Source organism: Amblyomma mixtum, chromosome 1 (genome assembly GCF_055824585.1).
Source record: "Amblyomma mixtum isolate Tamu chromosome 1, ASM5582458v1, whole genome shotgun sequence".
NCBI lineage: Eukaryota > Metazoa > Arthropoda > Arachnida > Ixodida > Ixodidae > Amblyomma > Amblyomma mixtum.
The window spans coordinates 318,449,894-318,477,800 of NC_143012.1; the positions used below are offsets into that span (position 1 = coordinate 318,449,894).

Here is a 27,907-nt window from a genome sequence, read left to right on the forward strand (position 1 = left end):
AACGACATAAAAGTTCTTTATTTACTGAAATAGTAACAGCGCTCTCCTTACTTGGTCTTCAAGTGCTGTAAGACAAAGGTTTACGATAGGCTGGGCGAGAAATTATTCCCCGATGTCTTGTACAAATACTCTTCTTTCGCATAGCAGGAGTAGTTAAGCCCTTTCGAAAGCAGGGTTATTATAGAGCTATAACGCTCAAGTATTAAGATGGGTGTCTAAAATAGTGCAAATGCCGGTATTCGTATGTTTTTACAGATTTTGTTCAGTATTTTCATTCCTCATTTACGACCTGAGAACAAAAATATTTTCCATTCATTTTTTTGTTTTTTTCACTGCAGCATTAAGTTAAGAAGACATGGCTGGCAATGACTGGTCATCAAAAATTTCTTGGCCTATCTTTCACGATGTAGGCTGTATCGACGACGTGGGGTTCCTGGAAAAGAACAGGGTTTACTGTTGAGGCGTGGTATTGGGAGTAAGAACAAAGAAATAAAGTAAAAAGAAACGCTTGCCAACCTCACCTTTCTTGTGGATATCTGCTGTAAGAAGATGTGCGTGTTGTTGATCAGGTGCAGCTTTGTGAAACCGTAGTCGGAAATCCTCACGGCGCTCCAAGGCTTCGGGTAAGGCACGAATTTTGAGAGCCTCTCCCAGTTTCCCTGAATAAACAAAGTCAGATTATTTATTTCATAACTGAAGTGTCTACGCTAGCTTCATTATTATTTTATGCGGTGCCGTTGCAGAAACGCTAGCCCTGCTTTGATAGGCTTTAAACAGAATCCTCCTGGTATTTATAAAATGCTGACGAAAAAATAAAATGGAGGGGAAACTGAAACCCCGCCATAAGGGTGTATGACGTGTTAGCGTAATGGGTTAATTCCCATATATGCAGAGAGTAATTCTCTACTTTACATTCATAAATCCCTGGGAGTCCTCATCCCCCTCCTGGCACAGTGTTGCAGTGGTTAAGCTATGAGCATGCCACTGCCCTTCGATGGCAGGTATTCTCAGCGGGGGCCTTGCGCGGCCCCAGTTGCTCTTCCCGAACGACCAATCACTAATTTAACTGACAACAGCTGCCATGGTGGGTAGGTTGTGATGACGCCGCAAGGTCACGTGACATATAGGTGGCCCACCTGCCTCCTAGGTTGCTCTTTGAGGACCACATGCCAGAGCCATGCCAGTGATTTCTCGCTCACAACGCGTACGCCGGATTTGCACGAGAATGGGGCATGTAACACTATGGCGTTAATATTCCGGTAGCGTATATCATGCATTAACCATTTCTTTAGTGCCCGCCGCGGTGGCTTTCGGCTGTCGGCCCCAAGGTTGTGGGGTCGAATACTGGCCGCGGCGGTCACATTTCGTCGATGGAGGCAAAATGCAAAAACTTCCCTATACCGTGCGATGTCAGAGCACCACGCGTTTGAAATTTGAGAACGTGGTTGAGAACGCTGTATGCAACTTCTGTCCTAGCGAAAATATACGTAAAATAGGTACATCGAATATAACACATATTAACGCTTTCTGTCTAGGTTATAAAACAGGCCGACAGTTCTTACTAGCTGACAAATGCTCTAAAACGAAGAGTTCTGCGTTCATCATTCTTGTCCAGTTTTCTCTGCCACAGATAAGACATTTCAGCAGAGATCTGATTCATTGAAACGGATTGTAATTTGCAGCGTGCTACTGGACAACAGCACAACAGTATTTATTATTTCTGGGCTTTATTCCTTACTGCGACAGTACTAAGGAAACATGACCTCACCCGGGAAAATGGAACATCAAAAAAGAAAGAGGCCTCACTGCCGGCCTTTGACTTTTTGTTAATCGCCTGCAGGAGTACTCACAGTAAATATAATTTACAAGGTTATTAGTGTCAAATTAGGTTGACTGCGTTTTATCTTTTTCTAGGTTCCAAATGACATTAGGCATAGTTGCTATTTTGCTGCTCATGAGTCAGTATTCTATGCAAAATACTAGTGGTACAACGCTTGCTTAGTGTAGTGATTTTCTCACAGTTAACAGATACCATGCCTTGAACCTGGAAAGGTCACGCATGGTCGCAACACCTACAGCGTAAGGAAGTTACCTAAGGCAGTGGTTTGGTTAGGTTTTCTTTTGCTACTGGGCGTTCCCGCCAAGTTCTGGAAGCGTGGCTTTCTTTTTCTGTAACGCATATCTTGTCCTTTTTTTTCTTCCACATTTCGTGTTTTGCTTCGTTCTTAATGCTTTATGTTTGCCTTCTATAAGATGGCGACATGTGTACTAACTGCTGCTTTTTGTTGTTTTTTGTCTGAACGGTAGTAGCTATTCCGCTAAAATTATGGTTCTTGCGCAGCACTGACTTTAAGGATACAACGGTAGCGTTACAACGGATGGGTGCTCATCGTCTCTAAGCTCTGCGTTCTCACACTTCTGCCCAGATTAGGGCTTTTGTTCTAGCATCAATACGAATTTATGAGCTTGCGGGGGGGGGGGGGGGGGGGAGTAGGAGGAGGGAGGGCTTATGATACAAGTCTTGCGTAGTTATCGCCGCTATAGAATGGGAAACGCTAATGAACAAAAGAGACTGGAGTAGAGCTACGTGCTAAGAGTACGACTTGCGGCGACACTGCGTGTCGCGAAAGAACTATAGATCATAATTTGCTCACTATGGAGAACTTGGGATTCGTTGCGGTCGCTGATGGTGGCTGGTGCTTGCTCGTGGTTTTACAGACTACGGTAAACGATATATTAGCTACCAGAAAAACAGCCGACAAGTAAACACCACACAGTAAGAAAGGACGCACATGAGGCTGACTAACAATTGAGCTTTATTGATGCGAAACGAGCGCATATGTAGCACAAGGGGGGGGGGGGGGGGAATTAGACGGAAAGGTATGCTGCGTAACGTTAGCGAGCAGAAGTAGTCACGTCACAGGGAAATTCCAAAGATATAAACCAATTAAAAAACCAGCGGTGTAAAGGGCCGCTCTATGAAAATGTACGAGCTAAAAGCGTGTGTAAAAAGGCGCGAGCCACAACCGGAGAAGAACGTAAAAAAGTTTAAAACGCTCAACTGCCGGCACATATCTGCGGTACAATGCAGTGAATTAAAAACGGTAAAATTGGCCAAGTTACCTGAACTCTTTATCGGCGAGCGCGACAGACGGGGTGCTACCGCAAGCCTCCTTATGATCGGCAATGGCCACAGCTTCCAATACTTCGCGCGTTAGCTGGTCATATTTTTGCAAGGAATACCGTGTCCTGCAAGAGGGGCCTGCACCCGCTCGGCTTGCATTGTTTACAAGGCTGAGGTGGGTGGTTTGCTGAAACGTTCCTAATCGACCTTGCATATTCCAATGCATGTTCGTTGAAACACCTCCCGGTCTGTCCAGTGCCGTGCTATATATGCACCAGTTTCGCATCAATAAAGCTCAGTTGTTAGTCAGCCTCGTGTACGACCTTTCTTCCTGCGTGGTGTTGATTTGTCGGCTGTTTTTCTGGTCATGTTGCGCCAACCAGCTGAGAAACGAATTCTTCTTATATTAACGACAAGCAGCAAGTCTTCACCTAATTTCGTGGGCATTTGGAATGAAAGAATTCTAAACAGGAAATGTCTGCTCTCGACAAATCGCGCAAGTTGCCCAAATATGCTGTTTTGTATTGGACCGGATACTAGCTTGTAGGCTATTGGTCCAAATAGTTTGTATAAAGTTTCCTTGGATGATCAAATAAAGAAACTTTGATTGATTGATTGATTAGTTGGTTGGTTGGTTGGTTGATTGATTGATTGATTGATTGATTGATTGATTGATTGATTGATTGATTGATTGATTGATTGATTGATTGATTGTGTCAGCATTCACATTTCTTACGAGCCACCACGCGGTCCCAACACGCCAGCACAGGACATTTAACGCTCCTGCTCAGCGACCACGAGGCGCCCCGCATCCTAACTTTCTCCTACGAGCGTCCCCCTTGACAAGCCACGATGCTGCGCCTTACGGCAGCGGAGTCCTAAGGAGAAGCATCTTCAAGCAACACGCCTGGACTTGTCGCAAGAGGCCAGACAGCGAGGCGCCGTTTCCTCCTCCCCCGGACGCCAGCGCGCGCGGCAAGATTTGAAGCGGTTGGCCGCGCGGTCGCTGGTTGGTCCTTTCGGAGTGCCGCCTTTGGATTGGCCAGTTCGGAGGGGCCACCGTTCCTCAGGCTATAAAAGCCCCACCGCTGCAGCTTGGGAAAGAGAGATGACCGAGAGGCGCCGACGATACGAGACGCGTCGGCGAGGCCCTCCCAACTCTGCAGATCCGCCGAACCTCCTACGTATCAATAATCCAGTTATCTCATTCTTGTATCCTTAAGTCTTAAATTAAACCTGTTTCCTTTATTCGAGAAGAATCCGGCCACTTCTTGCTAACAATTGATTGATTGATTGATCACTTCATCATAAACTTGTTAGTGACAAGAACATCGCCGTCGATTCAGCGCAGTGAGGCAGTACATTTCCCTGCTCTGTTGAACTTTGCAACGAGCAGGTCAGGCCTGGTGCATTACTACGTTCACAGGATTTTAGTACAGCGTGCTAGTTTTGCGCTGCATCTCGACCTAAAGGAAGTTCCATGAACCGAAACTATGATGTTACGCTCTGAAGCACAGCTCTCTAGTCTCCAGATTTGCGAGTAGTAGTCCGAAAACTTTTACTTTTCCGTAGTTCTCTGCTGCACTGTATATGAGTGTGCCTTTGACGCGCATGCGTGGAACACTCGGGGACACTCTCGCGCGCGCTTAGTGCAAGCCACTACACTTCCAGAATCGCTGCTGTGGAGGTGCATGAGGACACCGCGGCGTATAATTTGGGTCAGCTCTGCAAGTTTTAAGACCGAAGAACGCTCCGTTTCCTGCTGACCATGCCTGCAGAGGCGAGCCATCAGCATGTGTTGAAAACCGGGGTACTTACAGCGGCTCCCGTGATGACGTGTATGGGCGCCTTTGGGTTCACGTACGCATCCCGTCCGTCTGTCTTGTACACCTGTCAGCAGAGACATCACTGTGAAAACTGGTTCAGGAGAAAAATTTTAGCAACGCACACATTCTCAATTGTATTAGGTGTGGCATGAAAACACACTTCTCTCATTCTGGCAGCTTGTGAATGTGCGATATTTCACGCGTAGAGACGATATAGAAAGAAATCCACAGATCGAAACCCTTCACAGCTGAACATCCTATAATGTTTTTTCCATGCTCCAATGAACCGCAGCTATGATAGCAATGATTTGTTCTAAACAAAAAAAAAAAAAAATTAGACACATGCAGAAGCACTCCTGGGGATAATCTCGCTCACCTGTGATCAAAATTGTCATATTACGATTGAATTTATCAATGCTGCGAGCTGAGGTTTAGAAAGAGCGCTGTTGTAAATTTATGAAAACTCCTCAATACGCTCACAATACAGCACAGACCAGGGCACTGACCTGAGCCCTTTTGCGAACAGAGTGAAAACAAGCAGCTTTGAAGAGTGGTACGTTCTAGGCTATGGCGGATCGTTTCAAGATGGAAAGAGCCGGCAAAAGTAGCACGGCCACCGCAGACGGACGTAAATTCGTTAGATACGTGGAATCAATACGGAGCATCTCATCTCGGTAACGCTGGCGTTATCACCTTTCTATTATTGCGCGATTTCAACATCGCTATGTTTTGTGAAACCCTCTCGAAGTGGGGACCGCTCCAGCGGCTTTTCTGTGATTTCTCGCTGCGCGTAGAGGCAGTGACGCAAGCTTCTACCTGGCAGTCGTAGAGGGGCAGCGTGCGCTCGTACGAATGCTGGTGGCCGGTGAAATGCATGTCCACACCGTATTTGAAGAACAGCTTCTCCAGGCCGTACTTCTTTGTCAGCGGGAATCCTTTGCGAGCCTGCGAAGAACGCAATTCCAGGAAAGGTCGGTTCGCTGCTCGCTTTATGTCTCAGCAGCGCAGACTCGTGTTGAGCACATGTTTGCGTCACAGAAATGTCTATTTGAGAAGCGTGGATCGTCAACGTCAGCGACACCCGAGGCACGGTAGTTACGTCGCCCTACGACGTTTTGTTTCACAATTATAATGTAAATCCAAGTTTTTTTCTGACATCTAAAGGAATGCTGCAGTTTATATTTCTCTCAGGTGTTGTTATTCTGTTCATAAGGAGCCTATTTTTCAACGTTTCGCTCATGTAACTAACAACAAAAAAAGGAGGAAGGAGAACAGAAATAAACAGGAGCCCATTAGCACAGTTTTGTGTTCCAGCAACGTCGATTCCTTACATACGCAATACTGATATAGCTGATCACGTGTTGGGGTCTATAGACACTCCAGACACTCATCGGCGCTGCTTTGACAAATGGATGCTACGGGAGTGAGCAGCCGCTTACAACTCATCAACTCATTACACCAATTACTGCAAGAGCACTACTCCAGCTGTACAAACGTCGAGCAAGAATCTTGTCTGTGTGAAGCATCGGAGTAAATCAGGTAAGCGCTGGTTAGTTCGGAGGAGCCTCGCTCAAGCTGCAACCAAATGGAAGATGGTTATTGGTTTCTAGGGTATAACGTCCCAAAGCAACTCAGGCTATGAGGGACGCCGTAGTGAAGGGCTCCGGAAATTTCGACCTCCTGGGGTTCTTTAATGGGCACTGACATGGCACAGTACACGGGCCTCTAGAATTTCGCCTCCATCGAAATTCGGCCGCCGCGGCCGGGATCGAACCCGCGTCTTTCGGGTCAGCAGCCGAGCGCCGTAACCCCTGAGCAAGAGGGCGTCGCGTCAGCTGCCGCCGACTGGAGAGTGGGTGTGAAGATTAAGAACGAGAAACGCGATTCCATGATCATGCAGATGCCAGAAAGAGGAGGCGAATACATGCTTTCTCACGTCTACACAGTTTAACTACTTTAAAACCATACCACTTTTTCATTTCTATTTCATTGTCCAGAACGAGATGTGCTGTATTTATCTCTTCACTTACTCTTGCTTCGTGCCCTTTCTCAAGCGCAAGTCTTACGTGTGCGCGAATAGTACTTTTTCGAAACCGAATCGTATACCAATAGTTTAGTTCTGCTGCATAAGCGAATACGATTACTGTAGTTCAAAACCGAATAGAAAGCAAATCTACTGGTGAAAGCGCCGTACTGAATCGAACACGAATCTCATATTATTTTTATGAATATTCGCCCCTTGGGCGAATATTTGCACAAAACGATTATTCCTTGCCGAATATTTGCACAAAACGATTATTCCTGTGAAACTGCGAAGCACTAGTGGCGGCAGTATAACTGATGGAGCTAAAGCTGCAGTCTGTTAAAAGACGCAATACTGACCTCACTAGGGGGCATGCGACATGGAGTCAATATATTCAATTTGTGATTGTTGTGCCATGCGCCTATAAAATAACATTTTTCAATTGATGACGACGGCGAACAAACTAGCGCCATGTCTCAATTCATGAGAGGAATTAACGTTATGAGTCAAGGCCCCCGATATCGGGCATGAAGACAAAATTTGTTGAACATGACTGAACCCTGCCACATCGTACAGTCTTGGAGTCCATACAGTACTGAACAAGAAGATATGATTATGATATTGTCGTATCATTTCGAATTGAAACAAAAATATTCTTAATTTTTTTACATAAATTCAGAATAAAAAATCTATTTGCTATTTCTGATGATATTATAATGAAATAATGCTCTCTTCTTCCGTCTGGAGTTTTTTGGGCTGAAATGTTTGCCTTCAGTTGGTTTTCTTTTTTTGTGCTTTCGTGGGCGCTTCTCACGGCGTTAATTTTCTGTCTGTTCTAAATTGTTACTAATTGGCTGTCACTATCAGGCGACATATTCGGCGGTTACATGTATTGCTGTTTATTTTTGCGCAGTGACGCATTTATCACGTATGCAGCAGTAATTTTTATGCAATAATGCTGTGCGGCGTCGGAGTGAGCCCATAAAACAGCCGCAGAAAACAAAAAATCTACGGTGGGCCCGATTCGAGCTTGAAGCCAATTACTAAAAACTATTCCTAACTTTAGGTTGAATTCGATCCGTTTCGAAAAATTTTAGACTATTTTATTTGTTCCGTGAACCGAACAGAACGATAATGATTCGCTATTCGAAATATACGAATATTCGCACATACTTATAAAGTAGCCTTTCAGATAGCATGCTCACTTAGCGTTCTTTTTGACTCCTGCCGTCTCTTCCACCTTCTGCCTCTCTTTTTTCCTTCCTCCTCTCATCACCTGCTTTTCCGGATCCATGCTACCAAGAGAAGCGGAGACTAGTTTCAATCTCTTTCTGCGATAGTATAATAAAGTCAAGCCTTATTTCGTCTGTTTGCGAACGGTGTTAATGCGGCCGATCTTCCAAGTAGATCTGGAAGTGACTGGTTTATTAATTTTCTGTCCGAGCGTTAAGTACACGTGCAAATATGTAACTGAACTCTTAACCTTTATAGTCAATGCCGGTTTATAGCACCGGGTGCAATCCACTATGCCCACTAGCTGAACCACGAAGCGAGAAGCTCTTAAAGTCCGGAACGCTGCACAGCACGAGGTGGTTAGCTTGAAATCAGCCGCGTACTTAGGCAGTGTTAGCTGAACCACGTGTCATGCACAACCTGCTTCCTTCGTTTACCGACGGATGTTTACTTTCTTTTTTTTTTATCCTGCACGCTTTGACTCTTCCGCAACCCAAGAAAGGAAAGAAAAAGAATAAAAAATTGAAGCCTGTCAGAACCAGGTCCTTTTTTTTTCTCCTAGCGCTGGCATCATGTTGCGAGGAAGAGCCCAACCAGGGTCGTGAAAGCGACAGATAAGAGGGTGAGGGGGTAAGTGTAGAGCTCAGGGGAGAAAGAGAGAGAATGTGGAAGAGAGAGAGAGAGAGATAGGAAGCATGGCGGACATAAGATGACCGAAGTGAAACACCATGGGGAAACAGGCTTATTCCTTCTTTGCTAAGGAGGAAGTATCATATTTATTTTTTCCGGGGCTCGGGCGACGTGTATACAAAAGACAACGAAGGAAGAAGAAGCGGCTAATGGACATGGCTGAAAGCTGTTGGATCCTCGGATGGGAAAAAACAGCTTATATTACTATTCAATTCAGCCGTACTATGGAAGGCAATAGCCACTATGTGTATGCTGCGACGCCGATATCTATTGCTACTCCTGGGCGAACTGATGGCGGCTGGGTTCTCTAGCTATGCATTGCCTGTGCGAGTCGGGCAGCCTATACAAGGCAGGATCGGGGACCATTGGCGCGGCCAAGCTGCGCTAGGTATTTCAGTTTCTCTTTACGCGCTCCCACAGCGGAACACAGTCAGCTATATAACCCTTCCTAGACACCTCCACGGGTTGAACAAGCATTCTGAACATTGGGCATGGTTTACTCTAGAGTGCACATTGCAGCCGCTGCTATCGGCGCCATCCGCAACTAACAGGCTAAATATAAAAAGGCGAAACAAAAATGCAACAAGCTGTTTGTTCTAGACGCTAAGATATCAGCTTTGCATCGTCTTCCTATGCCGACCACGTCCTTGAGTTTGAGGAAGAAAATGCGTTCTTCGGTGCATATTTTCTGCCTTCCTAGAAAAAAACTAAGCGGGATGGAACGTCTAGGGGTGTTTTCAACGCTCAAGGCATTTCTGAACAGCAGCTGTTGAAATTTTCGCCCGACAGGCAGCTTTTAACCTAGGAGAGACGTGACGCAAACACTAATGCGTGTTGAACTCCTGGTGATATTTTTACTTGTGGACGCTGTCGTGGAGCGAATTCCTGGAAATAATAATTTCGTGAAGACATTTTTTCAACAAGAGCGCGGTGAACACCTAAACTTGTGGGAGTGATACACAGGTCTTTTTATATAGATATAAGAACAATGTGAAACTTTTTTTTTTTTGCAACAGTATACTTTTTTTTTTGCTATTTGGTATAGTTTCGTTGTTCAACGACAGTCATTTGCAAAAACATGTATAAATGACAGAAAACTTTGAGCCTGCAATAAAAGAAGTCTGCCCAGCTCTGAAGATTTCTGTAATCTTCATAAAATGACTAAAAAAATACGCGTTGCTGTTCGCCTTGTAGCAAACATCCGAAAGATACAATCTGCCAAACTGGGTGCTGCGGGCCAGTCAAGCTGTCAATGGGCAGCTTTTTCTTGCAGCTCCCCTCCATCTGGAAATTTCTAGGCAGCAAAATAAACTGATTTGATTTGATTTGATTTGACAACGAGACTTACAATACTTGAATTTGAATTGCAGTCTCTTCTTCCAAGGTTACTGCAGTACATAGGGCGGTGCGACATTGTGAAGATCCATGGTCTCTTAGCTCTATTTTCAGGCAGGTTGGCTTCCTAAATATGAAGAAAAAAATGATTGTTTGTAATCAGTGTGACAGAGTTAACTGGCATGTAGCCGAATAAAACCCAATGTTGAATATTCCAGGCTGAATATGAACAAGATTTCACTGAAATTGCAATAGCCTAGCAGTGAAGTCTTGAAACAAGTTTATTCACCAGTGGCGGTTATTTATTCATTAAGAAATTCGAGCATTTTTTTTTTGAAACCTTCGTTATAAGTTATCCCTTTGTTACCTGAGGTTCCGTTTACACTTTGATCAGGCTTCATTGAACGGCAGGTTGATTCATGGTTTAAATATTACATGTGCCACTAGCCAACGTGTGTGAAAAAGAAAAAAGAAGAAAATAAATGCTTAAAAAACTCAGAAAAATTGAATTTGCATTTAATTAATACAAGTTTGAAAATTGCGGGATACTAATAGAAACAAAAGTCACTGATAGAAGTTTCTAGTCATCTATTATGGATTAGAAATATTTTTTTTAAACCTTATCCTTGAAACCTGAAGAAGCGTCATTCCGGTAGAATATTCGCGTGGAGATAAAATCCGCTTCTTGATCGTTATTTTCCACGTGCCGATAACTGTTTAGGCCCCTGACGGGGAACATACCTGCAAATCTTTCACCAACCAGTCGTACTGCCGTGAAACTTGATGCCAGCCATACTTGAGGAAAAAGTAGAATTCCGTGGAGTAGCTTATGATGTGTGCCGGCCCAATGTCAAAGCTGCGAAGACAGACTGTCGTCAGAGCTTCCGATAACGCACGCATAACGTGCAGTACTTCACACAGACGCATGCTCAAAGACATGGGTGAATAGCGCGAACCAAGTGCGCAATGTATTTGAAAAAAAAAATGGAAATTTGCTTTGAGGAAAGAAAATGACACAGTAACTGTCTCACATATCTCGGTGGACATCTATACCGCGCCGTGAGGGAAGGAATAAAGAAAGGAAGAATGGTGGCATAGCGGAAGGTTCCGAAATAATTTCCACCACCTCATTTCCTCTTTCACTCCCACCTTCCTCCCTTTCATTACGGCATGATTAAGGTGTCCACCGAAATGTGAGACAGATACTGCTCCATTTCCTTTCCTCAATAACCAAATATTATTATCTTCAACGTGCACACACATTGCCCAGCACACGGGAACCTTTTTGCGTTTCGCCCCCATCGAAACGCGCCCGCCGCAGTCTGCAAAGCTTTCTTTTGGTGCCGCCGCGGTGGGCCAGTGGTTATGGTGCTCGGCTGCTGACCCAAAAGACGCGGGTTCGATCCCGGCCGCGGCGGCTGGAATTTCTTTGGAGGAGAAATTCTAGAGGCCCGTGTACTGTGCGATGTCAGTGCACGTTAAAGAACCCCAGGTGGTCGAAATTTCCGGAGCCCTCCACTACGGCGTCTCTCATAGCCTTAGTTGCTTTGGGACGTTAAACCCCATAAACCAAACCAAACCAAACCAAACCTTTCTTTTGGTTTTGAGGCCTTTCCTGTTCTACCTTGATCGTAATTGTTGTTATCATTGAGATTTTTTGCATTTTGTATTTTTGAACGTTTATGCTTAACATAACAACAAGCAAACAGAGACGACTTGTACACGAATCAATGTAACAATCCAAACAAAGTTGCATTGATAACGACGACTTCTAAAGGCATTGTACCGGCGACGTCGACAATTATTTGTTTCCTTTTTCTTTTGCAATTTCTCCAACTTTGTTCCAGAGTAGCACAAGTTTTCCTCCCTTCATTCAAAACCGGTGCTTGTTCATTCCACTTCCAAGCATTTCTGCAAAATATTCATTGCACTTGCACTAAAGCTTCTAGCAGTTCGTAGAACAAGTTTTCGCAAAGCGCAAAGTGTTTTAACAGAACTTTTTTTTTGTTACCAGAACCATCTTAAAAGCGAAGGATTTAAAAGCGTTTTAAAAGCGTTGAAAGCGAAACTAGAAAACATTGCTTCTGAGGGGTTTAACAACAAGAACACAAGAAAGAGCGAGAGAGGTAAATTACCATTGTTTGAGCTATTCTCCGGCATCAATTTTCTTTTGAATACGGTGTAAAGTTCTCCCCAGCTAAAAATCTTCCTTTTTTACCACCCTTAAAACTATGTGCTGATGGTCTTCAGTACTTGATGCCGCTGTGGTTTCTTCTATTTCGCAGTACACCAAGCCTCTTTGATCCCAAATCGTGTTCAGGAAAATCCCTTGGGCCCCAGAGCTCTTTTTCCACAGTTGCCCTGGCGCAATTAAAATTCTTCATCATAAACAAAAGTAAATTTTTTCCTGCTTCTTCTTTCTCGTAATCAATGACCGATATGTTAGAGCCCCACAAAATTCATGAAATCGAAATGATAATGTGTCGGTTGTTTCCTTACCTATAAAAGAAGTTGTTGACGGTGCCACTCTTGTCCATCATCGAGAATCGGTTTGCGTAGTTTGAGAAGTTGCTGGAGAGAAGACGAGGCGGTGCGATGAGATGAAGAAAGTTAACATAAGCAATTAAAATTGAAAAAAAAAAGTGTATTACACACAAAGCAGAGCAGCATAAAGAGGTTAATGGCTAAAAAGGTCTGCGGCACTGACGCTTGGCATAAAATAAGACATAATACGTCTCAGTTGCGGCAACAGTTATAAAAAAAGATTTCTCAAAGAGGCCCCTAGTTTGCGAATAAATTTTACGAAGCTTCTGTATTTTTGGTAGCGCCAAGGACTTTGTTTTAAATAGGCGGCTAGATACTTACTAAGCATTCTCATGGTTTCCGACGGAAGTCATATAGGGAACATAAGCAGCAATCGGCTCAATCTGACGCATGAATTCATCTCCAATCCTTGCGTCTTCCTACAAGGATATAATTTCTGTCAATATTCGTGTCACACTTCATTTCTGAAACACAAAAAAACTCTTTCAAATACCTGGTAAAATCAATACAGAAATTTCTAAGACCTTTGCGCGATACGAAAGATAAGCATACTGAATGACTGGGACTAACAATTTTCCTCGCCATGCAATAAAAATGATTTTGTCAATGCATTACGTGCCTTTGGGAGGGGAGTTTCGTCTTAGCTGATTTTAATCGATGAGCCCCACCATTCAAGAACATTTTCTCATCTTTTTTTGTCACACGGTCGATTTGTAAAATATTTACTTTATTTTGGTGCGCCTTTTTTTTTCAGCACTACCTGCGAATCTCTAGTGTTCTGCGGTAGAAACATTGTGAGAAAGGTACTCTATACATGACATTTGTATCTTTGGGGGACACAGTTAAAGGCTGTTGCTTTCACTATTGCGTACTCGGTTCGACTAAGGAATAGCGGCGATTATAATTCAAGAGAAAACGTATTCTGTTGAACATCAAAAAAAAAAAAAATCAACTCTTCAGTTTTGGTACACTGATCGCCAGTGCCCTCCCTCGCTTTGCGTTACTGGCTGGCTGTCAAAATGGCCAACTCTGCTGCACGGTCATTCCTATATATGACACGGACAGATCACCCGGCCCGGGCCCAGTATTTATTTAGTCGATGTGTCGGTGAGCTTATACATGTCGTAGGTTCGTCAGGAGCAGGCGTTATGCCCGACATCAACGTATCACTCTACTCGCATCGGCGCCTTCTCTTGCACTGCGCCTGACGTTGCAATGATGCGTTACGACAGCCGGCTTAGACAATTCGTACTTTTGAACATGTGCTCGATGCGGCAGTGTACGAACTTGTCCTATCGCTGGCTGTCGTGAACACACGCATTCTTGACAAAGTAAGTCAATAAAAGTTCATTAGTGCATGCTGGTTAATAACCCTATAAGAAATACATTGTCTTCCAGATCTCTGTCGCGTCCAACAGCGTTTACGAAGATAGTTATCTGGTTTATTGCTTTCAGATATTCGCATAGAGAAGATACTTTATAGTATGGTGATATGTGCATCTATTTAAAAAAAAAAAACTGAAACCTGCTAGTGAAAACTGTTTTATTAATTGACATTACAACAAAACGTTAAAGATGACGGCAATTATATTGACTGGTTTAAACGTTTGTCAGTCCGCAAGTTTCGCTAAGAAAGCATTGTCAGCTAGTTCATAGGTGACGCCGGAGACCAGAATGATTGTAAACATGCCGTTTTCGGCGTACAGCTCACCTATTGTTTAGGTACAAGTGGGAAAATCTTCCGTCGTGTCATTTGCGCTGATATTTGAGCCTGCTGCATTGGTTAGAGCTTGTGAAGGAGAACTGACCCGAATATTCGTAATCAAAGGCGTAAACTAAATCCCATAATTTAGTCCAGAACGACGACAAACCTTTTTCGCCCAAGCTGTTGCATAAGACGAAAAATGTTTGTTTATGAAGAATAGCAGTGATATGTGAAGAGGCCATGCACTATGCCTTGCGACACACGAGTGTATCATGGCTTGTTTCGGAGATCAGCAATTAAATATGTTCAAGCAGCCACATTCTAAACGAGCTACCGATATCTCAATATTCCTGTGCATAACCGCGTGCAAGCCCACACAGCTTTTCATTTCTTTCCCGCGCGGAAAAGACAACTGCAGCCCAGTTGGGACGAAAAGAATGCGGCGAAGGATTAATGATGGGGCTGCATTCATTTGCCTAGACGGCTGCCACGGCGAACCATTTGTCTCGGCTAAGAGATGCGCATTCAAGGAAATTGATGACAAGGGTGGGTTCTCCACTTTTCTACCCAATTTTCTCCTACTTACTGCCGGGAACACGTCCGCCGCTGTAACTTCCAAGTATCTCCCTTAGCCGATGAAAGACCTTTACTGGGAGCGTGGCAGAAACCAACGCTTTTACGGAAACTACACGAAGCAAAATCGCAGCTGAGAATTCCGCCTTTCATGCTGGCCCCTGACCCTAATAACGTATCGGTTCATGCATTTAGCCCTTTTTTTTTCTTCATGATTAAATCTAGCCCGCCATTAAGCTGCGTGTAAGAGACAAGCAAAATCGTATTGCATCATGCAATGAGAATTAATATCATACGTACCGATCTCATGTCGTAAGCAAAGTCGCCTAAGAGTAAGGAAAAAAAAGAAATGTTAATAGGCTGCATAGTCAACGTTTCGCAATGGTCTTGGGATACTTTAACAGAGCTTTTTTGATGGTGATTAGGTCAACCGCCATTACGAAAATGGTTCACGTTTACTCAGTTTTGAGCCTTCTAGCTTGCATGAAATTTCCCTGTACACCGAAGGCTGCAGCACTCGTACTTGGTGGCCGCTGAACTCTACAGGGCAATTAATATGTCTGCACCGAGTTTAGATCAGTCGGTGTTTCGTAATACTGATTAATATCAACGCAGAGTGGGCATAGAAACAGAGATATGCAGCCATTTCAAAAGCAAGTTATCACTAAATAGTTACAGAGCAGTCAGCGGAACAGCTAGCCTTTCTTCGTGTGAACAGTGTTGCAAAACTGTGTTACACCAAACGCTCACAAACGCCCCGCAGCGGTGGCTCAGTAGTTACGGTGCTCGGCTGCTGACCCGAAAGACGCGGGTTCGATCCCGGCTGCGGCGACCGAATTTCGATGAAGGCGAAATTCTAGAGGCCCGTGTGCTGTGCGATGTCAGTGAACGTTAAAGAACCCCAGGTGGTCAAAATTTCCGGAGCCCTTCACTACGGCGTCCCTCATAGCCTTGGTTGCTTCGGGACGTTAAACCCCCCTAAACCAAACCAAACCAAACCAAACCAAACCAAACCAAACCAAACACTCACAATGTGAACAAGGAGGGGAAAGCCTCAGGGTGCTTGCCAAAGTTCCGACAGAAGGACTTGTGAAAGTCCTATTTAACCCCCCCCCCCCCCCCCCCCCCCCCCCCCAATGATTAACGCTTTGCCTAGACGAAGACAAGTGCTCTTGTCGAAGCGCTGGCTTTACCCTCCCTTATTCACTTTGTGAGTGTCAAGGAACCATATACCCACCCTTTCTCTACCATGTGTTACCCATAGACGTTTTCAGTCAGGATGGAACACACATTTCGGCTCAACACATTTCTAGGTGCGGAGCCTTTCGAAGAGCAGATTGTATACGAAGTGTTAACTGATTCTTCACAGGCAACACTTGAAGTATATGTATTGCACACATCAGTATAAAGGGCAGTTTTACTATCACCGCTCCTTCCGTGCACGAAACAGGTCGGGGGGACATGAGAACTTCTCTTACATTGGCGCTTGCCTCAAAACACGGCGCCTGGCAACACTCAGTCATTGGCCGCTATCAAAGCACTCCCTCGTGGGCGCAGCTGCAGTCGCAGTTTCGGCTAGTGCGCGCCACCGTAGTTTCCCGCGCTTCCTTCAAAGCGTCGGCTTCGTGGCAATATGCGCCTTCAGTTCTAATGAATGTGTTGCTTGTTTTTTTGTTATCAGCTTAGTAACTGACAGTTGTCAGTTGTTTGAAGTGCGTGAAAATTCAGGGAGTGATGTTAAGTGTTTGTCAGCAAAAATACTCATATATGAGTACGAGTGTTGTAAAAATGTTTTGTTTTTCTACCCACCCTGTTAAAATCCCGACACCAAAAGGGTTGCAGTCATCACCATCATCATTATCATCAGCCTGACTACACCCACTGCAGGGCAAAGGCCTCTCCCATGTCTTTCCAATTAACCCTGTCCTTTGCCAGTTGCGGCCACTGTATCTCCGCAAACTTCTTACTCTCATCCGCCCACCTAACTTTCTGCCGTCCCCTGCTACATTTGCCTTCTCTTGGAATCCACTCCGTTACCCTTAAGACCCAGCGGTTGTCTTGCCTTCGCATTACATGCCCTACCCAACCCCATTTCTTTCTCTTGATTTCAACTGGGATGTCATTAACCCGCGTTTGTTCCCTCACCCACTCCGCCCTCTTCCGATCTCTTAACGTTACACCTATCATTTTTCTTTCGATAGCTCGCTGCGTTGTCCTTAACTTAAGCTGAGCCCTCTTTGTTAGCCTCCACGTTTCTGCCCCATAGGTGAGTACCGGTAAGATACAGCTGTTGTATACTTTTCTCTTGAGGGATATTGGTAAACTGCCAATCAATAAATAAAAAAAATACATATCACAGACACTGAACTACTGCGGAAGCGGAATTTGATTCGTAAAACTGTTTCATTTTAGTTTCGGGAAATGTATATTATTTTCGCTCAGCATGTAGCGTTGCCTCGCTATTACTGGGTGAGCCACTCGACGAGGAATTCAAAACTAGAATGGCAATGAAAAATGGTAAGGTTTTAACGAGGTTAAACCGAGTAGATGTGCGAAAGCATGTGTTTAGCCTGGTTGGCTCATGGTTTTGCTTTGCTGGGCAGTCGACGCGTCTGGCGATGATATTAGACTCAGGTTAAGCTCTGATCGAGGTTAAGCTGATCTGATTCATTCGTGCCGCATATGGAAGTTGGTGAAGAAGACATTATGCAATGCGCAGTGCAAGTGTCTACTGCAGTTTAACACGAGGCGTGATCGGCTGCGGCTCTCGTGCAGCGGCCAGGGAAGCTGATCTGCTCGCACAGCGACGGCTTCGAATCCCAGTCGCGGCTATTTATTTATTTATTCATTCAAGGTCAAGGCTTCATCGATGGTCTGGCTTTTGCAGCTTTGGCCGCGAAGTAGAGCTTTAGCTCTAATAAGTTATATTATATGGGGCCTTGTCAGCTCTGATCCGCAACTCGCAAGCATTTCCCGTTTCCTACGGCTTAGGGCCGTTATCTCTAAGTTTCTAGCAATTCCGCGAGTATAGCGCGGGGACTACGTGCTCACTACTGAAGTCCGTTTGCGCGCCAAAGAAAAGTTATCGCGAGCAGCCTAAGAAAGACAGAAAGGGGGAAAAGAGGAGAGGCTCTTTCTATGACCTCCCAGTAATAAAAAAAGGTGAAGCTTCACCAGGGGTAAGGCTGGACATTTAACGTGAGAGTGATAAATATTTTTCACCAGTACTCACCGACATGCAAGACAGCGTCGATGCCCTTGGTCTGAGCCTCGCGCTGCAAGGTGGATAAGGAGCGAGAGTTCGCGTTCCCCAAATCACCGAAGACAGCGAGTGTGGCACTTCTGCCGTGTGAGGGCGCCACACGGATTTTGTACGCGGCGCTCCAGCCGTCGGCGCTGCCACAGTGGTACACTGCGTTTGAACAGAACGGCTATCTGTACAATCTACGCATAAGAGAGCATTTTTATGCCCTTTTCGACATATGCATGGAACAATTTCAAGTACAAGCCAGAGATTGAAAAAAATCTGCCTTTTCTTTTGCAGTCTCAGTAGATGTGGACCGAAAACATTATTCTTAAACAGTGGTTTGCTACAAATGCAGCAAACGCATGCATGAGACATATTTTATATGTTCTTATTCTCTTTGTACGGTAATCATCGGTAAAATAATATATTAATACTTATCTGCACAAAGTAACCATATAAAAAAAAGGAATGCAATTTTGTAACTTCGAACATCGTCGTAAGAAAAGGACCAAGGGTATTCGGTAATTTTGTGCTGCCGATGCACTAATCTGGTCTGTACGAAGCAAGGACACAATTTGTACTCTGGCAATGCCAAAGACAAAAGGCCTGTTGCCTTGCAAAAGCGCAATTATTATTATTTTGGAGGTGCGGACTAGAATAGAATTCCCCTTGAGTGAATAGCTGCACTTTTTCGAAAAAATCCTGCCGTATTGTCAGATCCTACAGCTTGTGCCAGTTCTTTCAGCTAGCTTTGATTAGATAAAAATAGTGCAGGGGCGCCAAGAGCACGACTGACTAATGCGTGAGAATCCTGTACTAGCCAAAAATTGAGTTCCTTAAGCGACTTGAATCCAAATACCAAGAATGTTACGGAAAAATTAATGGCTGTAAAAACTTCCAAAAAAGGATTTCAGAGCACATGCTTTTGGTGTTCCGCGTTTTATAGAAAGGCCAGCCGAAACCTGTAACTCTAAAAACAGCAAAAAATAAAAATAAACACAAACTTACTGTACTCAGTATTAGGTTCCAGGTTGTTAAGCAGTACACGATGGATGTACAAAACCCTCTTCTTTTTTCCGCCGTCTTGAAACTTGGTTGTGTTGCCTTCGGCCTTGTATTCGAACCCATTCACACCGTACTCGACGGTAGGAGTCATTGTAGGGTCAAACGTGACCCATGTGACTACTCTCTGGTTTTCATTGGCTGAAAAAAAAAGAACAAAAAAGCACGATAAACAGTAGTTGAGAAACGTCCTGCTGAAAACGAAGAAAATTTTTACTCCTTTTCGTTTTTGTTGATCTTCTATCGAATAACAGATTTCGTGTTTTCTCCACACGCCTCACATATTTGGGAAATACGCTTCGGTCGCGAACTTCAACAACGTGCGGGAAAAGTACACGCCATTTATTCTGGCTGCAACTGAAGCAGCATGACTATGTGGAGAGAAGCTGCCATTGAACGGCATCCCTGTGGGGCCTTTGCGCTATCAGTGCAGCCCTCAAGATGACATCTATTTACCGAAACGTGTAAAGGGAAGCTTTGCGTAGGCAAACTAACCAAGAAATCGAATGATTTTCGTATCATGACGGCCCACTCATTGCGCGCACTTCTGTAGACCGCCGCACACTGACAGGGACGCATATAAAAAGAAGGGGGAAGGCAGCGAGAGGTTTTAAAGTGAAGTGAAATAAATTATTCATTTTTCATTCTCTCTAACTAAGACGGAAAACAGCGGGAAATTAAATGCTGTTCAGGGTATATATTGACCACTATTTTCATTTCTTCGGATTAAGTTAACAAGGAATGGGCAGTGCATATCAACCATCTTGTTCCGAAAGCTTTGTATATATATATGTATACAGAATACGCTTGTAATCAAAATTAAGAAATTAAACAAGTAAAGAAGACGCACAGAGAAAAAACTGAGACGTTTTCTCAGCTTCTCAGTTCTTCCTGTGTATGTGTCTTTTCTGGTTTGATTTCTTAATGCAATGCACCAACTGGCCCAACAACGTGTTTTACTTATTGTAATCGAAAACTTAAGCCCATAGGCACACTGTCTTGGAGCCTCTTGCGCTGGAAGCAGTCATCAATGGGTGAAGCATTTTTTTGTGAGGCTACTTCAAATATGTCTGTGAGCCAGTAAGAGTTTTAGTGGCGCTGATACTGCGCGAAGTAAAACGATGGCGTAATTAAGCGACGGGCCGACAACTGGCGAGAACGTGTGAGGAATTGATGGTGAAAATGAAAGAACCTTGCCATATAGTGTACGAATTGAGACTGTAATACTGAAGAGACGAAGGTTTAGAATTATAATCTGGCACTTAAATCGTACGAAACAAGCTGATCGGACAATTTGAAGTGAAATCTTGCTAGTATTGGCGTATCCCACTACTTGACTACATCTCGGTAAAATATATCTTACATCTTACACAGTGCATCATGTTTCCTTCTTTCAGAAGTGGTCGTCATATTTTACTGCAGTTTACACTTTCTGCTGTGCAACCCTCGATGAAAAGGAACGCCCTCTAAGAATACACATGATGTGCGTTGAGCTTTTGCTGACAGATTGCGCAACAGGGTTTTAGATTTCTCAGTTGAAGTGGTAACCCGAGTCCACTAAAACTGTCGTCAACGAGGTGCACGTCACTGAGTCGTCACAGGTTTGGATGTGGAGACTCAGAGGGAAGCTACTCTAATCCTTAAACTGCATAATTATTGTCTGGCAGCTGATAGTATAGCAGCTTTTTGTTCATCATTTTCGCCGGTGTGTAATTACCATCGTCTTCGCTGATCCTGGTTTCCAGCATTGCGATACAAATAAACGCGAGCATGCACAGATAGAAAAATTTTACAGTGTTTAGAGTTAATACCAAATCAGTTATAGAATCGAGGACATTGGATATTAATATTTTCGTTGCTCGAAAAAAAAAAGCCTTGTCCTCAAATCTTTTTTTTTCTTTTCCCTGGATCGACGATTTAATTTAGTCTCAATTGCTCAATTGGAGCTAACAATATACTTCACGTGTACATTACATTTTCTCTTGCGTTTTCAGTTGTTAGGCCAATGGTTACTTTGGCGAAGAAAGAGTGCAGTTCAAATAGCTCCAATCTCAAACAGAATACAGGAAACCATGGTTGCGCAAAATATAATTCGAACATTTCTGTAATTACATTGCCACCCATTAAACCGGCTGCCCGGGAAGAATTACGCAACTCAAATTTACTTCCTACATCGTTATAGATATCAAAGCTCATGGGCACCGAGGATTAAGCGGATTAAGTGCCCATCGCAGCTCAAATACCGTAAGTTCAATCCCGACGGCGCCCGAAGGGAGCAGCGCGATCGGAAGACGCCCGCTTCTTGTGTGAGTGGATTATATCTGAAACCATGGGTGTCTCCATAATTGGCTCTTAATGTAGTCTAAGTTTCCAACTTTCTCAGGAAATGCGGCGGCTCCGAGCAGTAATCTAGTCCAGGAGACGACACGCGCCGGGAGAAGCCCTCTTGCGGGGGCCACCCGCCGACCCGATGACAACCTGCCCAGCGGGCTGGCGGCAAATCCACTATGCCAGCTTAATAAGCGGTGTCCGGAGCTTTCCTAGCGCCTCGACAGGCACGGCCAGTGCTGGCGATGGGGAAGGTACGTTTCGGTGACATTCCGGTTTTAATTAAGAATTCGATGTGCGGGTTTCGTTTCAGTTGTGTTTGCCTGCGCGTTTTCTCTTTTTATTTCTGCAAAATCATTACGCCCACCATACGCGAAGTACCACACAAAAGATAATAAGGCAGCCATACGGATAGGAAGCACGTAAGCAACACAAGATTTGTCAAAAGCAGCGTTCGCTTGGAGCACTGAGAACAACAGTGGATATGTAGGGCACCCGTTTCAGATGCACAAGATGCATAAAAAAGCTTGACGCTATGATAGACGGTGTTCGTTTATGATTCGTGAAGATCTGGACGAGGCCAGTCGAGGCACACATACGAAAACAACTTGCGCTAAGCTGATTATGAAAGCCAGACCGCATTTATTCTTCATCTTGTGTTTTATCCATAGGTGCTTTTGTTATGAAGTCACTCCTTCAACTCGGACAGCTGAATGAATTCATATCATCAGTATGAATTTCAAAGATTAAGTAATCACCACAGACAAACGAGAAAGCAAAAAAATTACAAACGAAGAAAAAAGATGTGTCGCTTTGGGTAGTTAGGCCAAATGCGGATATGTACGCTAGCATGACGTAAATTGGTTCGAGATACGACCCACTAGGTGGTAAGTACCACCTAATTACAACCCAAACTTCTTCTTCCGTTTAGATACTGTGCAATTATCATTCCGCTAGAACAGCTGCTTGGGCTAGTTGGTATAGATTCATTGCTGCGAGGCAGTGCGCAGAGACGACGGACAAGAAAACACATACAGCAAGGCGCTATCAACTGAATTTTATTCGGAAAAAACATCTCTTAAATATCTTTGTTCTGTACGTCAAGCGGTTGCACATCACGTGGAAATGCTCAATCAGTAAACGTGTCCATAAACGTCAATCCTTATCATGCAGAGTCAAGGCGGTACTACTAACGCATAACTCTCCTTTCCTTATGTCATACGCTTCTGCGAGCTCTCGGGTCACTTTATCTCGGTGCCTGAACAGCACCACCGCCCTGTCAAGGAGGGGCGAACATCCTTGGCATGAACTGCAATGCTCGGCAAAGTTCCTGAAAGGCCCACATGTATGTTATTCCGCACGTCAGCGGAATGCTGTATACTACGTCAATGGCACATGGTACAGTCTTTGTCAAAAGTTTAGAGCCCAGGGGGTTCACTTCAAGGCTTTATATTGGGACTCCAGGAGCATTCATGGAAGTCCTACCTATTGCAGGAGGCAGTACCAGAAATCTTCTCATGTACAGGATACCTGGAGCGCTACAGATCCATTAAGAACTACACAGTGTGGCTCAAAAGAAAACCCCGTGGGCTCCAAACTTTTGACAAAGGCTGTACATATCGAAACCGGTGACGGACGCTACAGCCTGTATTGGCTTGTGACTCAGCCCTTCTATGGGTCCATGCGCAGATCTGGCCTGCTTCCTCCGTATCGTGACCCTACTTATTTCAGACGATGCGTCATTCCATGGACGTAGGGCACCACTGCGTACTTTCGTTTTTTCTTTGGGTTCTTGTTCAGGGGTAACTGCCTGACCTCTTTTGGAGCGTTTCAGCAAACTCTGGCTCACCGACACCAAAACGGAGAAAGACAAACGCTAGAAAATTTTTCTAGGCTCTGAACCTCCGGCTTAGTGATTTCTCACTAATATTGAACGTTCCCGAAAAGGACAAGATATGAAAGGAGAAAAAAAAAAGGTAGCATCACGTCCTTTTTTCTCAGTATGGCAGCCACCTTTAAGCGAAGTAAATGGATTTACCTCTTCATGAACCTGTTCAAACGAAATTGCGACACTTTTTTGTACGATGATGAAGCGATATCCGGGTGTTCCGTCAGGGGTGCAGAAATGATTCGTTCCTAGTAATTCTTATCAATAAGTACCAAAAAGGCTTGCACTGATATTCAACATGCACTGTTTGGATTTCACATATCCTTCACAAGAAATAGTGTTTATTTTGTTCTTTCTCGCATATTCAGAAAGCCATGCCGTAGTCGCGAAATGTCTGTGCTACCAAAGCAGCGCTTCGTGTCTTTGACCCTGACTGCGCAGTCTTTCCTTCCGCCGCACGTTAGACAAGGTGACATCTAAGAAAAGAGTGGTAGGAGAATTGCTGCCAGCGGGCAACATTTTTCTTCTCTTCCTTCCTGTCGATTTTCAACAGAGAACAGAACGCTGGAGGCTTGCTGCACAACTCTCTATCTTTGCTTCGAAGGACGTTCTCTGCTGTGTATACTTGTAAAACTTTTACAAATAGCCAGGCATAAAATGTGAAGTGTGCTTCGAAGGTAAACATACCTCCAATGTTTGTACGGGCGGCTCCGGAACTGAGGCGCTGCCAGTGCCAGGTATACATGTTTGCTCGAGGCCTCCGTGATTTTACGAGAGAGGCATGTGTTATCCTATAGCTTCGGGGCAGCTAAGAAAAGTGCGTACGTCACCGTAAACTGAAACTAAAAAATGTTCTGTGTTACTAGCGGAAAGAATGACGGAAAGAAAAAGAGAAGCGGTAGTAAAATGACAGTGATGGCCTAAGAGCTACTTGTGCAGGTTTGCTGCAGACGCTTCGCTCTTAGCTGTAAACTCGCTCAAGAGGAACACTGGATATTCTTTTCTTTTGCATGCGTTTATAGCAAAGTGATTGGTGTTGTTGGAGAGTTACAAAAGAAAAAAAAAAACAGATGAGGAGAGCGAGCCGTTTCTGCTGTGTTTCTGGTGCGCAGTAATTGAAAACTACGTACTTGCACTGCTGCGAAGCCCTGTGTTCAAATTTGTCGTACCCAATTGTGAACGGAGAGTGTTTATGCAGCATAAGATGTTCGCTCTAGAAAAAGTATTGAGACAGGTCCTGTATGCTCTACTGAGGTTGCCCGTTACCGGGACCGAGATGAGGACTCGCATCATGACGCGACTAAAAATTTGTCAAGTTTAAACAAGAGCATTCTGAGTGTTACAAATTTTAAATTGGAAGGTTCGACGTCTCGAAGCGACACATATTGGCCACGAGAGAGGCTGTAGTAAACAACTGTAGAATAAATTCCACCACCTGGGTTTCTTCATTCTTAAGATGAGGGCACGCCAGTGCGTGTCCTTGTCTTTCTCCGTGTTTTTGTGAGTGTGCATTTTTGCGCTATTACTTCTTTCAAAAAAAGTTTAGTTCACTCTTATCATTATCGAAGCCTGAACATCATCAACGAAACACGTGATATGCAAGTGATAACTACATTTAAATGGCTTCGACTGACTAATTGAGATGGTGTGGTTATAGCGATCACTTAAAGTAGCAACTAGTGTTTTTACATTTAACCTTAAAAATAAATAAATAAAACACACTTAGTAGCCAGACTACTATCTTCGTAAAGTTCAATTCAATCACTACCTAAATACATAAGTCGCTAATCGCTTTCACGGACAAAGCAGTGCGAAGCAATGACGACGAAAATGCGCAGTGACAGCCGTTTCATAGAGCGACTCATTCATCACTACCCCTTCACCGATCGATATCAATGCAAACATTCTAATCATGCTCATTATCACCATAGCTGATAATCCCCTCCATTTCTGGCGACTCGTTGATAACGCTGGTCTCTGCAGCGAGAAACATGAACGAAAGGGGCTCTTGCTTTCGCCTCGTCTTCTGCTGTCCTCCGGCTGCTATCCTGCTATCTGTTCATCGCTCGATTGTTCCTACCAGCCACGGTGGCTGAGTGGTTAGAGCGCTCGGCTGCTGAGCCGCAGGACCCGGGTTGAAAGCCGGCCGTGGCAGCCGATGGAGTTGAAACTCAAAAAGCGGCCGTGTACTATGGGATTTCAGTGCACGTTATAGATTCCCAGGTGGTCCAAGTTATTCCGGAGCCCTCCACTACCTCGCCTCTTTCTCATTTCACTCTCTTTCCATCGTTTTCCACAAAGCACAGGTGAGGAGTCCACACAGAAGTGAGACAGTTACTGTGCTGCTTGCTTTCCACAAAACTTTATTTCATTTTTTTTTTGTTCGCGGAGCAACTACAGAAGGGACACTACGGGCAGGCTTCATGAAATATAGTATCTGTCATCTTGTGGAGGGAAATGCATTACTCTGTGGGAGTCAATAGGACTTTTAAGCCTTACGATTACCTTATTGTATCTGTTGCCTTATTTGCAGAGGCATAAAAGGAAACTAATAATAGGAAATTTATTGGTTTAGACACCAAAATATATATTGCGGAAAACGGGTGGGAAGAACAGTTACACCCAGTTTCACAGCTAAAACCAAAGAATAATAAAACCATAACTAATATTAAGGAAACAGGTTTTGTGTACTCGCTGGCTCTGCTGATGTCTCGCTTGCAGACGACAGTGACGTCCATCTGGCCGTCGTTTTCTTTCTATGCTCGAAAATTTTAAAGAGTGCGTAATACTCTATGTGCCAAGTACTCGAATCGTTTTATAAATTTTGAATGTAAATGACTATGCTGTTTTGATTTTAAGTTAATTTCACTTATTTAATGGGAGGTACGCACCGAATAACTTTGATCACTTTCGCTTGAAAATTGAGCCAACTAAAATTGCTTCCAGGGGAACATTATTTATTTACAGGATAGTGCAGACCTTTTTGGTCCAAGCAGGAAGGGCAAATGTACAAAGAAGGAATGTTTAAGTTATGAAGAGCAGTTTACATAAATACATACATGTTTTAAAACTCATGCATCTAGATGAAAAGCACTTTGAATACATCTTCGTCAGCTCTAAAATGATCCCAAATGTAAGTGGCAGGAAGTCGCACTCAGTGGTTAGAAAATACTGTCAATGGCCTTCAGTTTTCGGCCTCGACGAGTACCATTTATTTCCTGCCAAAATTGGTACTAGAATCTCGGAGCTTTTCAATGGATAAGTTTGCCTTTCATGGCAATCTAATCACTTCTTGAAAGCAACTGCAAGTGAACCTTCGGGCCAGCGGGCTTGGTTTTTAGAGAAGCATTTAAGATATCCTTCTTCGCCAGCGCTAAACTCATAACGGCCGAGTGTGGAAGTGACACTAGTTTTTGGCGACTTCTAAGCACACTTGCCGCTACCACCGCCGCCACCGACTTCAGTTCATTGCGGCCACAAGATCGCACAATAAATTTTTTTTGAAGCCTTTCGCTGTTTCCCTGCTTGCCAAAACTGCCTTCACAACGTGTACATATATTCATTGCGCACTGAGCTTGCCTACGCTCGTCTTGTAGGGTGTTTCGAGACTGTCAACAGAGTAAAACATGAAATGCGGTGAGCGAACGCTACTGTTCGTTTTTTAGCCTACAGCCGGAACTAAACACGACCATTCAGCTAATTCTGCCTAGCGTTGCCATATACTACGCAGACTATTACACTTCTTCTGAAATGTCTGATGTCTGATGTAAACACTAGTGGTGGATGAGTAGCTTTGATGTTCGTGGCGGCCCATGTGCTATGCGAAGCCAGTGGACGTATTAACAACCGCAGGTGATGGAAATAAATTCGAAGCCTTCTATAAAGGCTAGGCGCCGTCTCAATGCGTTGAACTTCTCATATCATGCAAAACAGCCAGAAGCTTGTATACTATTCTAGCTTTTCTTTCAGTAACAGATATACTTGTCAGCCAATTGCGGTTTCTTTGACCGAAGAGTTAAAACATGCGTACTCTCACGCCTGTTCGGTCTGGGGTTCGCCTTCCTTGAACTCAGTGCGCTATTTTGGGCCAGCTTTGCAGATTAGCTGCATTCCGAGGGGGGTGATTAATTCGGAGTCTTTAGTTACGTAGATATAAAACCGCATTTCTTATGCAGCCTCCTTACCTCCATATGACAGGTGGATCTGTTGCGGCTGCGTGCGGACCACATCATTCGACGTTGTAACCTGAACAGCGTAGAGGATTGCGGTGACAACAACTGAACTTCGGAGGCCTGCCATCGCGGTTGCCCGCTACCAAACGCACAACGC

General features: G+C 44.3%; 1 protein-coding gene across 1 annotated transcript; it reads right to left on the reverse strand.

Annotated features, from left to right (window-relative positions):
- On the reverse strand, positions 1-27,907 carry LOC149372621 (acid phosphatase type 7-like). Its single transcript, XM_089586759.1, has 12 exons — positions 27,763-27,907; positions 19,309-19,503; positions 18,286-18,465; positions 15,354-15,379; positions 13,097-13,194; positions 12,731-12,802; positions 10,973-11,087; positions 10,245-10,358; positions 5,767-5,895; positions 4,943-5,014; positions 522-659; positions 1-433 (listed from the first exon to the last, which is right to left on the reverse strand). The coding sequence occupies exons 1-12, from the start codon at positions 27,875-27,877 to the stop codon at positions 377-379; spliced, it is 1,311 nt and encodes a 436-aa protein (XP_089442885.1). The 5' UTR covers positions 27,878-27,907; the 3' UTR covers positions 1-376.

What these genes read in the sequence shown, in the direction of transcription:
- LOC149372621 (XM_089586759.1), bottom strand. Translation starts at nt 27,877, where the DNA reads ATGGCAGGCCTCCGAAGTTCAGTTGTTGTCACCGCAATCCTCTACGCT. An exon ending in GGAACCTAATACTGAGTACA is followed by an intron (nt 18,466 to 19,308) that starts GTAAGTTTGTGT and finishes GTTCAAACGCAG; the next exon opens with TGTACCACTGTGGCAGCGCC. An exon ending in AGCAGATATCCACAAGAAAG is followed by an intron (nt 434 to 521) that starts GTGAGGTTGGCA and finishes GTTCTTTTCCAG; the next exon opens with GAACCCCACGTCGTCGATAC.